General features: G+C 46.0%; 1 protein-coding gene across 1 annotated transcript in view; it reads left to right on the forward strand.

Annotated features, from left to right (window-relative positions):
- LOC141047342 (uncharacterized) overlaps positions 1 to 12,107 on the forward strand; it is a 61,513-nt gene that overhangs the window by 25,464 nt on the left and 23,942 nt on the right. Inside the window, 1 exon segment of the mRNA XM_073542403.1 lies at positions 2,421 to 2,506. Coding sequence (XP_073398504.1) covers positions 2,421 to 2,506 — 86 coding nt within the window.

Raw genomic sequence — 12,107 nt, forward strand, 5'->3', positions numbered from 1 at the left:
GGACATAGCAAGACCTGCGCTTACTTTTACAGAAGCACGGGGAGGTATGCCACGGGGCAGGTGAGGGCCTGTGCGTGCTAAGAGAAGCATGGAGAGCACAGTGCAGAGACAGCGTGGGTGCAAGGAAGCACAGAGAGCATGGCTGGGGCACTGGCTAGCTGATCGGGCTGCAGCACAAACAGGCGGGCAAGACTCCAGTGAACCCGGCTGGGGCATAGCAGGCGACACAGCTGTCACTGACCGATGAGCACGGCTGAGGCACAAGCAGGCGGGCACGGCTAGGGCGGGCACGGCTGAGGCACAAGCAGGAGGCTAGGAAGGCCAGGCGCATGCATAGGGCACACGAAGAAACAAGGCAAGGCTAGTCGAGAAACAAGGCAAGGCAGGATACGGAACACGGAGCGGAACATAGGCAGAAACACAGAGCCAGGATACAGCGAAAACAGAGCTAGCAGCGGAGCATAGGCCGAAACCCAGAGCCGGGTCAAGGGAGAACCTTGAGATTAGCATAGAAATGTGCAAGAGAGCACGATAGGACAGAGTCTAGCAGCGGAGCGTAGGCCGAAGCCCAGAGCTGGGTCAAGGCAGAGCCTTGAGACTAGACATGTAAATGTGCAAGAGCGCACCATAGGGCAGAGTACGGAAAACCAGGCAGAGACAAGAAACATGAGAAGCACTGCAAGGCTCAGAATAGCAAAGACCAGACATGGCGAAACAGGCAAAGGCAGAGAACAGCGGAAGTACTACAAGGCAAAGCAAGGCAAGGACAAACACGGCACAAGAGACAACACAAGACATGGCACAAGACAAGAGGCAGAGTACAAGCACAAAGAGTGTGCAGAGACGCACGACAGGGCAGAGTGCAGGGGCACAGAATACAGGGAGCGACCGAGTAGACCAAGCAGCCATGCAGGGAAGCAACACGATACTCAGGCCCCGACCATAGGAAGGGGCGGTCTGATATAGCACCATAGCACCTGCAGTTCCGGGTCAGGATCAGGGAAGGACTTCCGGTTCAGATCCTCCAGGATCATAGAGAGAGTTGCTAGATCAGACTGGGTTGAACCATAGAGAAGGTCACATGATCAGGGGTTCCAGGAATACCTAGAGGATTGCAGAATCAGAGAGCGCTGGAACATAGGAAAGGTCACATGATCGGGGGTTCCAGGAATACAGAGGATTGCAGAGTCAAAGCAGAGACGGATGGTTACCTAGCAACGGCGTGCAGCCATGAGGTAAGGCGCGCGTGCACACCGCTCCAGGCGTCTTGCAGCACGAGACATAACGGGCATGAGAATTCAGTGAACGTGAACACCGCTCCAGGAGTCATGCGGCATAACAGACATGGCGGGCATGACAGGCATAACGGACATGACAGGCATAACGGACATGGCGGGCATGATACGGCCTAGTCGCAGTGCAGGGTCAGTTTCCCCATCTTACCCTAGTCCTGTACTGCAGTACCATAACACGCAGGATCCGTCGCTGTCCATCAAAAGGCGGAGTCCGTCGCTGGATTCCGTTTTTCAAATTTAGCATGCCCGGAACAATTTGTCATCCTTTAATTTACCCCCACAGCCTTTCTGGCACAAAAAATGTCTCTCTCTCCAGAATTCTGTTCCTTTTAATTTCCTACAACTCCTGCTTTGACGGATCCGTAAAAAAAAAAACGGATCCGGTGCATCAGTTTTTTGCAATCTGCACAGGATCCGTTTTTTCAATACCTTGATGGATTGTGACTGATTCTAAAAGACTGAAGTGTGAAAGAGGCCTTAGACAATCAAAGTCACAGGGCCTGGCTACATCCTTTTGCTGGTAACACCTTCCACCTGATAACATCTCTACGGGCCCCAACATGGATATACAGCAGTAAGTATTGAGTACAATGCAACAGATGAATTTAGCAAACATTCATCAGGCACTGTTGTATACCATTAAAGGAAATGTTGCAGCAGATGACAGCAAGCAGGGATTGTAGCAGAGATTGTACCATTAAAGGAAATGTTGCAGAGTGGTAAAAATCAAATGACAGCAAGCAGAGATTGTACCATTTAAGGAAATGGTAATAATGTGGAAACTTCTGTTTTTCCACTGACAGATTATTATGGATCTGAGAGGGACTTGTTTTTTGTGAGATGAGTAGAAGTTTTTATTGGTATTATTTTCACCTACATAACATTGTTTGGTGGCTTTTAATTCCATATTTGGGAGGCAGAATAAATATTTAGTTGAACACCGCGCTCTAGTGGTTCATCCAATGAGGTTTTTAATTAGACTGTAAATTGTCATTGTCTTGGTTAATAATTCAATATTTTTAAATAACTTGCCATTTTGAAGGACAGTTAAAGTAAAAAATGTTCAAAAATATAAAATTCAAGGATATTTTATTAAAAAATAACAATTGGTTTTATTGTTAGCAGATTACTGTACCAGGAGATCAGAGGGACAACGGACATCTTCAATTTTTAAATCGGATGATCTTGAGATCCCACAGGATACAACTGAAGTGAATGCCATTACTCCAGATATACCATCAATCATTCATGGCAAAGATTTGTTATCTGATCCTTTGAAACAGATCCTGTCTCCTGATTCATTACCGACCACTGAGGAAAATCCAGGACACAAAATAAGCATTAACAAACAAACTGCTCCTAAATCAAAGAACATATTTTCACTTACAGATTATGAAAATAGTTTTCCCCTCAATATGTCTTTTCGTAAACATCAAAAAATTCACACAGCAGTTAATAGATTTTTTTGTTCAGAATGTGGGAAATGTTTTAACCAGAAATCAAATTTTGTTAGGCATCAGAGAACCCACACAGGGGAGAAGCCTTTTTCTTGTTCAGAATGTGGGAAATGTTTTACACAGAAATCAGATTTTGTTAAGCACCAGAGAATCCACACAGGAGAGAATCCATTTTCATGTTCAGAATGTGGGAAATGTTTTAAACATAAATGGCATCTTGTTAAACACCAGAGAAATCACACAGGGGAGAAGCCATTTTCCTGTTCAGAATGTGGGAAAAGTTTTGCAGAGAATTCATCTCTTGTTACACATCAGCGAACACACACAGGGGAGAAGCCTTTTTTATGTTCAGAATGTGGGAAATGTTTTAGCCAGAAATGGAATCTTCTTATGCACCTAAGAATTCACACAGGGGAGAAGCCTTTTTCATGTTCAGACTGTGGGAAATATTTTACACAGAAAGCAGATTTTGTTAAGCACCAGAGAACTCACACAGGGGAGAAGCCTTTTTCATGTTCAGAATGTGGAAAATATTTTAAACATAAATGGGTTCTTGTTAAACACCAAAAAACTCACACAGGGGAGAAGCCATATTCTTGCTCAGAATGTGGGAAATGTTTTACAGAGAATTCAACTCTTGTTACACATCAGCGAACACACACAGGGGAGAAGCCTTTTTTATGTTCAGAATGTGGGAAATGTTTTAGCCAGAAATGGAATCTTGTTGTGCACCATAGAACTCACACTGAGGAGAAGCCTTTTTCATGTTCAGACTGTGGGAAATATTTTAACCATAAATCTTATTTTGTTAAGCACCGGAAGAGTCACACAGGAGAGAAGCCATTATAATGTTTAGAATGTAGGAAATGTTTTAACCATAAATCAGATTTTGTTCATCCTCAGAGAACTAACACAGGGGAGAAGCCTTTTTCCTGTTCTTAATTTTGAAAATGCTTTACACAGAAATCAACCACAGAGAAGTCACTCAGGGTAGAGTTGGGCGAACCACTGGATATTCGGGTCCGGTGGGTTCAGCCAAACAGTTACAAAAAGTTTGGGGTCGGGTACCAGAGCAGTACTGAGACCTGAACGCAAACCCCATTCACTTAAATGGGGGGCACGAACATCCAGTGTTTTCCACACTGTCATGTGCATGACAGCGTGGCAAACACCGCTACTGATTGGCGTTTAAATCATCCCTGCCGGTCAGAGAGCCGCGGTTCCCACGCTGTCAAAAGACAGCATGAGCCCTCAGCTGTAATCAAAGGTATAAAGTTTATCTATGGTCACTGGTATCATCTGATGGGACTACTGATCCCATCATCCGACACCTATTGCCACTAATTACAGTGAGAGCAGGATGGGAGTATTCATCAGCCACTCCTGCGCTGTAAATAATTAGAAAAAAAATAGTGTGTGTTCCCCAGTATTTATGCTAACCAGCCAAGCAAAACTCACAGCCGGGGGCTGCAACCCTAAGCTGTCAGCTTCAGCAAGACTAGTTATCAAAAATAGAGGGGTCCCATGCTGTTTTTTTAATTATTTAAATAAATAATTTTAAAAAATGGTGTGGGGTCCCCCCTATTTTTGACAACCAGCCGTGCTAAAGCAGACAGCTGGGGGCTGGTATTCTCAGGCATGGCAGCGCGGCAAAAACCTGATGTTCGGGCAGCCGCAAAAAGGTGTCCGTGCCTGAACAGTAGGTGTTCGGTACAGACGCCAAACTTTACAGTTTGGGTTTGCCCATCTCTACACAGGGCAAGAAGCTTTTATCATGTACAGAATGTTGGAAATGTTTTAACAGAAAATTGTATCTTCTTAAAAGGGTTGTCCGCCACTAGGATAACCCCTTGTCACTGCTAGTGTTTGGGCTCGATAAAATAAAAACACTCGTGCTCTCTTTCAATGACGGCACTATTCCAGCAATGTTGGGACTCGCGTTCCCGGGCTCACATGAGATTAATACATCACACGAGCCCTGTGCCCAATCAGGGGTGCCTTCTCTGTCCTCGCCTTCGGATTTATTGAACATCAACATTAAGGAAGTGCAACAGCTGATCTCTGACTTCTGCTTAATGTTCTAGTTGTCCAAAAGCAGGGATAGTGACACCAGCACTGATTGAGTCTAGGGCTTATGTGGCGAAACAACGTCCCATAAGCTCTGAAATGCTAGTGCCAACATCGCTGGTATGGCGCCAGCATGGGAGGCTTATATAAGTGTTTTTATTTTAATTGAGCCAAACATGAGGAATGAGAATGGGTTTCCAAGTAGTGTAGTAGTTGTCCACTGATTGTTTAAACTTGACACTGGACCTCAAGCAGCTTGGATTGTTTGTCTCTCCACTCCTCCTCCAGACTCTGGGACCTTGATTCAATCTAGTCTAGTCTAGTGTGAAACAGTCAATGATGGTTTGGGGAGCCATGTCATCTGCTGGTGCAGGTCCACTGTGTTTTATCAAGACCAAAGTCAGCGCAGACATCTTCCAGGAAATTTTAGAGCACTTCATGCTTCCCTCTGCCGACAAGCTTTTTCAAGACTGATATTTCCTTCTCCAGCAGGACTTGATACCTGTCCACACTGCCAAAAGTACCAATACCTGGTTTAAAAACAACAGTATCACAGTGCATGATTCGCCAGCAAACTCGCCTGACCTTAACCCCATGGAGAATCTATGGGGTATTGTGAAGAGGAAGATGAGAGACACTAGACCCCACAATGCAGGCGAGCTGTAGGCTGCTATCAAAGCAACCTGGGCTTCCATAACACCTCAGCAGTGCCACAGGCTGATCGCCTCCATAATGCACTAATTGATGCAAAAGGAGCCCAACCAAGTATTGAGTGCATTTACTGAACATACATTTCAGTAGGCCAACATTCCAGATTTTATAATCAATTTTCAAGCTGGTGTTATGAAGTATTCTTATTTACTGAAATAGTGATTTTTGGGTTTTCATTGGCTGTAAGCCATAATCATCATCATCATCATTAACAGAAATAAATACTTGAAATAGATCACTCTGTTTGTAATAACTCTATATAATATGAATTTCACTTTTTTTATTGAAGAACTGAAATAAATTAACTTTTTGATGATATTCTAATTTTTTTGAGATGCACCTTTGTATATTTAGTGCATGTGTATACAAATGTGAATATGTAGCTGAGCTGTGTGTGTATGTAAATATGCATTTATGTGCCCTGTAGAGTGTTCATTAATGTTCATGCTGTGAAGCCTTATGTGAATAAAACTCTTTGTGCAGAGAAACAATAGATTTATTACTTCCATATTGTACTCTAATGGATTGAAAGTTGTAATATTGACCCCTCCATTTTACACCATTATTGAAGATTTGATTAAACCTTAGATGCGTCGTATTATTAGTTGTGTTTTATAGTCCGAATAATACTGAAAATTAGAATTAAACAAATATGTCAAACTAGATATGTTCTTGCATCTGTTACAATGATGTCATGATGGGTGTGGGTATTTGAGACAGGTAACACTTAAAGGAGTATTCCCATCTCCAAGATCCTATCCCAAAATATAGTTAGTGTAATAATAATAATATTAGCAAATTCCTCCAATGAGGCTGGTTTCACATTCGCGCTTTTTAAGCGCACGCACGGCCGGGGGTAGCTCCGCCCCCGAGCCGGCTCTCTGCCCGGCGTGCCCGCCCCTTCCTTGTAGCGCCGCCTCCTAGCGCACAGCGGCGCCTGCGATCGGCGCACCCTATCATTAGCATAGGGTGCGCAGATCGTGCGCAGGCCGTGCGCTAGTTGCGCTTTGACCTGCGCTGCGCACTTTTGATGGTGCGCCGTGCGCGCCAAAATCCGAAAAGTTTGATTTTGGCGCGCACGGCGCACCGTCAAAAGTGCGCAGCGCAGGTCAAAGCGCAACTAGCGCACGGCCTGCGCACGATCTGCGCACCCTATGCTAAAGTTAGGGTGCGCCGATCGCAGGCGCCGCTGTGCGCTAGGAGGCGGCGCTACAAGGAAGGGGCGGGCACGCCGGGCAGAGAGCCGGCTCGGGGGCGGAGCTACCCCCGGCCGTGCGTGCGCTTAAAAAGCGCGAATGTGAAACCAGCCTTAGAAGTGTAGTAGAGTTCTGCTGAGCTGATGCACCATGTCTCTGCATATAACCACATACTTTTACTTTATTGTGAGGCACATCGAAGAATCCACTGTTGTTCTATGGCTATGGAAATCGCTACCGCTACGGTAGATTCTGAGGCGCCGACGACCTCAAAGAGTATCTCGGCAGAGATGCTTTATTTATGGACTGTTTCTCCATGGACACCTTGCATATAATCAGTACCAAAAGACTGGAATTCCGCATCACCAACTTAGTGGAAAAAGAGGTCAGTTTTTTTTGGGACAATCAATTCAATAAAGTCCTATCTGGAATGTAACCGTGTCACTCGTCAACTACACATTTAAAGAATTGTCATATTACCAGGATGCTAAATCCTTCATGGAGAAATGGGAACAAGTCCATCTACAATGCTCCATGGAGTTATTCAATTTGATTTTGAGAAGCTATGGGACTGATTATGAAAACATTTATGCGGCATCGGAAAATGCTAAGGCTGAATTGAAGTCTCGTTTAACTGAGAGCCAATGACAGTTGTTCTTACAAAAATTGGATAAAAGATTAATGCCTGTACAAGCTGAGATGATACAAAGGAAGAAGGACACATTTATCAGGGACAAGGGTGATTTTGAGTCTGGACAGGTTTTCACATGGAATGAAACAAAAATCAAACAAAAAAGACAAAGGCTGCCAATGTCAAAAAGTAATTTTTCTAACCAGAACAGAAGACCTCATCGTTTTTATTGAACTACAGATTTGCATTCAAGCCTTTCAGATGATAGACAGATTCCAACGTCACGCTCCCTATAGACGGCACTCATGGATGGGTGGAGGAGGGCGGGGAAATCAAGGTCAGAAACAGGTCTCACTGAGACATTAGAAAGGGTGAAACCTCTTTCTCAAACAATAGTCAACTTCAAGGATCACGCCCTGGGCGACGACTGTGTATCTGTGTTATCCAAAGGATTGGGGTTCTTTCTCCCTGGAAAATCTGAATATACAGTGACCGTGAAGGGAGAAGTGCACAATATGGTAAAACCCTAAAAAAGGAGACAGTAAAAACAATGCTTTGCTCACCTTGGGTGGTTGTGTGGAGACGCAACCACTATGAAGGTTTAGAGACCCATCTGCAGCTGCCCCGAATGATCCTCCAGAGGGAAATTACCAAAGAAGAATAAGAACATGTTTAAGGCTGTGCTCACACGTTGCGGATTTATTGCAGATCCACAGCAGATTTGCCGCTTCGGATCCGCAATAAATCCGCAAGTTTGTATCAAAACAATGTTAACCTACGGAACAAAATTTTGCTGCGCACATGCCGCGGAAAAAAGTGTAGATTAGCAGCGTTTTATTTTCTGCAGCATGTCAATTGTTTTTGCGGATTTGCAGCGTTTCTGCACCCATTGACTTCCATTGAGTCAGGTACATCCGCAGTAAAACCGCAGATGTAAAAAAGATCTGCAGTTTTGCTGTGGATGTGGGTGCGAGAAACACTGCAAATCGGGAGGAGGGAAGTGTGTGGGCGGAGACTGTGTGCGTGTGTCGGTGTCTGTGTAGGATAGGTGAGAGAGTGTAACCAACAGGGACCCACTTCTTGCCGCCGACAGACACGAGACTGAGACAAGGGTTGTATTCAACAGGTCCGTCTTTATTGGCCACCTCACTGACGACCACCGCAATTCACCACAGGAATTTCACACTTCTTTTATTCACAGACCCGGGTACCTTCACTTCTTATTTACATCGTCATGGCGTCCTTTGTGGCTCTTCTCACTGTGGCTGCCCTAGGCCTATCCACCACAGCACTTCAACATTCCAAGTACGCCGTTCGCTTGGTACCCTCAGACCGTCTACGTCTGCGGCTACTGTCCTTTGGGCCACCCCCATGACCGTCTCAACTGTCAGTTCCTCTGTGGAGCCTTTCTACCATATCTCTCTCTACAGCAGAACCTCCTTACCCTTACTAGTGAGCTCTCCTGGCTGACTGGACTTTCCAGAACCTTCCCTCAACCTCTTACACTCCCAGTCCTGGTAGCTCCGCCCACGATTACCTGAGAGTTTCTTTGACCAATGGCAGATACACAGTCAAACTCCTACACTCCCCACTGCCCTCTAATGGTCAAAATACAACACAGCACCCCTTTCTCTTTATCTCAGCGCTTTTGTACCTACACTGCGCTATCCCTCTGCCTCTTCCTAGAGGCAGATCTATCCGTCAGTTCAACCTCCCTACATCTGCGTGAATCTGTGTGCGGGGGTCTGCGGGGCTGTGAGTGTGTGTGTTATGAACTCATTTTCTCCTTCACCTTTGATGTCTGATGAACTCCCTCTGCTGGTGAAAGGAGGTAGAGAAACTGATTTGGAAGGGAAAAACGTGTCATCTGAACAGGTGGAGTGTGATTGGACATCCAGAATCTCTGAGTGGATATAAGGCCGTCGACGCCCTGTAGGGTTGCTGGTGATCCTCTCTGCTCTGAGCTCTGGCCTCCAGTTTAGTCCTGTCTACTAAAGCTAAGTTTTTGCTCTGCTATTGTTCCATGAGATTTTGTCTGGTTTACTTAGTGTTTGTGTTCAGACAGACCTGGCTGGGACTGGCTGAACTCCATTTTTGTCTCTGATCAGTTGATCTCTTTGCTCTGTTTTCAGAATATACCTGAGTGCTGATATAGTGATTTTGAAGTCTAGTGACTTCAGGGCCTTTTCTATCAGACGTGTTGGACATTATTTTTGGCAGGGTTTTTGTGTGATTGCAGACAGTTGCTTTTCTTTCCTGTCCTATCTAGTTAGTGAGGGCCCCATCGTTTGCTCAGCCTGTCTTTCTGTCTGTGTTTGTGTTTTCATCTGTTTTCACCGTCAATACATATTGGGGGCTGTCTATTGCTTTGGGGTCTGCTCTGGGGCAGTTTAGATTTCCCCTTTCTTTCTTTAGGCTTATATAGTTCTCCGGCTGTGAACGAGGTGTCTAGGACCACCGTAGGAACACCCCACGGCTACTGTTAGTTGTTGTGAATAGGATCAGGGTTCTGCAATCCGCTAGCTACCAACCTCTCCGGTTTTCTGGATTTAGCTTGTATTTTTGTTTTTTCCTCCTCCGGTGACTCATTCATAACATGTGTGGGTCTGTGTATGTGCATGTGTATGTGTGTCCTGTGTGTGTGCTGCTGTGTAGGGTATCCATTGTCTGATAGGACTACTGCTCCCATCCAGCAACGAATGCTCACAATGACAGTATTGCCGCTGATGGGAAAGTAGTCCCATCAGACAATGGCTGTGATCAGTAGTAAAAAAAAAACACATACAGAACATACAACATACAGAACATACACATAACATACAACACATAACATAGAGTACATACTTACCAATCACCTAGTCCCTGACACCCTCGTCTCCTTTAATAAAAATAAAATAATAAACCAACCTATTCTTACCTTTCCGACGCAGTCCAGTAATTAACGAGTGTCCCATGATGATCTTCGGTGTAGAACACTGACATCGGGTGATGTCAGTGCTCTACAGGGGCCCCGCAATGCACTGACAGTGAAGGTTAACCTCTGTGGTGTATATCCCTCCGCCGCTGGGAGAGAGAGAGGTCACCTGACTTCATTCTCTCACCGGCAATGCTGGGTGAGAAAATTACCACGCAGCATTGCCGGAAAGTGAGAGCCTGAACTCAGGTAACCTCTTATCTCCTGTCAGTGCATCACTGGGAGGCCCTATAGAGCAGTGACATCACCTGATGTCACTGTTTTATTGTCGTGGGACACTCGTTATAAATTGGACTGCGTCGGACAGGTAGTATACTTTTGGTTTATTATTTTACTTTTTATTACAGGAGAACAAGGGCGTCTCATGGATTTTAGGCATACAATAATGATGGCAAACCATGCTGTCTTTTATTTCATTAAAATACTTTATTCTCATGTGTGTGTTTTTTAACCCTTTGATACTATAAGATTAATAATGGATAGGCGTCTTATTGACATCTCTCCATTATTATCTGGGCTTAATGTCACCTTACAATACAAAAGTGACATTAACCCCTTATTACCCCATATGCCACCACCACACGGCAGTGGGAAGAGAGAGGCTAAAGTGCAGGAATTGGCGCATCTTAGAGATGCGCCATTTCTGAGGCAGCTGCATGCTGGTGTTTGTAGCGGGGGGCAATATCCATGGCCCCTTCCTAGGCTATGAATATCAGCCCGCAGCTGTCTGCGTAGCCTTTCTGGTTATTACCGTATTTTTCAGACCATAAGATGCACTTTTTTCCACAAAACTATGGGGGAAAGTGGGGGTGCATCTTATGGTCGCAATATACCCACTCCTTTGGCGGGTGCGGCGGGGCTCTGTGGTGTGGTGGTGGCGGTGGGCTGTGCTCCGGTGCAGGGGCAGCGGCTCTCTGTTCTCTGTGGGGGGCTCCACTAGCATTTCCTCAAAGCCCGGAGGCCCCCACACATCCGTTGCTGCCATGTTGCAGTGGCCTCCCGGAACATGGATGCTGGGAAGATGGCCGCCGGTCCGGGGACGGCGCATGCTCAGGCACAGATCTCATCCTGAGATCTCGGGAGACGAGATTCAAATCTCAGCTACGAGATCTCGTCCCGAGATCTCATCTCCTGAGATCTCGGGACGAGATCTGAACCTGAGCATGCGCCATCCCCGGATCGGCAGCCATCTTCCCGGCATCCATGTTCCCAGAGGCCACCGCACCATGGCAGCAACGGATGTGCGGGGGCCTCTGGTCTTTGAGGAAATGCCGGCAGAGCCGCTGCCCCTGCACCTGAGCACAGCACCCCTGCCCCAGCACAGAGCCACCACCGCACCAGCTTGGGATGGGATTTCCTAGAGTCCACCGCACCAGCTTGGAACACCGAACGACCCCTGTGATCACTCCTCCACCTGTGCCAGATCCCTTCCCTGGTAAGCTGAATTCGGACTGTAAGACGGACCCCCATTTTACACATTATTATTTTTTCCCTATTTTCCTTCTGAAAATTTGGGGTGCGTCTTATAGTCCGAAAAATACAGTAATTATAGGGGGACCCCATGTCATTTTTGGGGGCCCCCTATTTTAATAGCCGGTAAAGGCTACGCAGACAGCTGCCGGCTGATATTCATAGCCTGGGAAGATCCATGGGCATTACTTGCTTTTCAGGCTATAAACACCGGCCCCCAGTCTCCGGCTTTCCCACTCTGGACTTGAAATTTGCAAGAAACTCGCACGAGTCTCGCACCTCAATACCCGGCACTGCCACCGACAC

Source organism: Dendrobates tinctorius, unplaced genomic scaffold (genome assembly GCF_039654945.1).
Source record: "Dendrobates tinctorius isolate UK_male_01 unplaced genomic scaffold, ASM3965494v1 ptg000126l, whole genome shotgun sequence".
Taxonomy (NCBI): domain Eukaryota; kingdom Metazoa; phylum Chordata; class Amphibia; order Anura; family Dendrobatidae; genus Dendrobates; species Dendrobates tinctorius.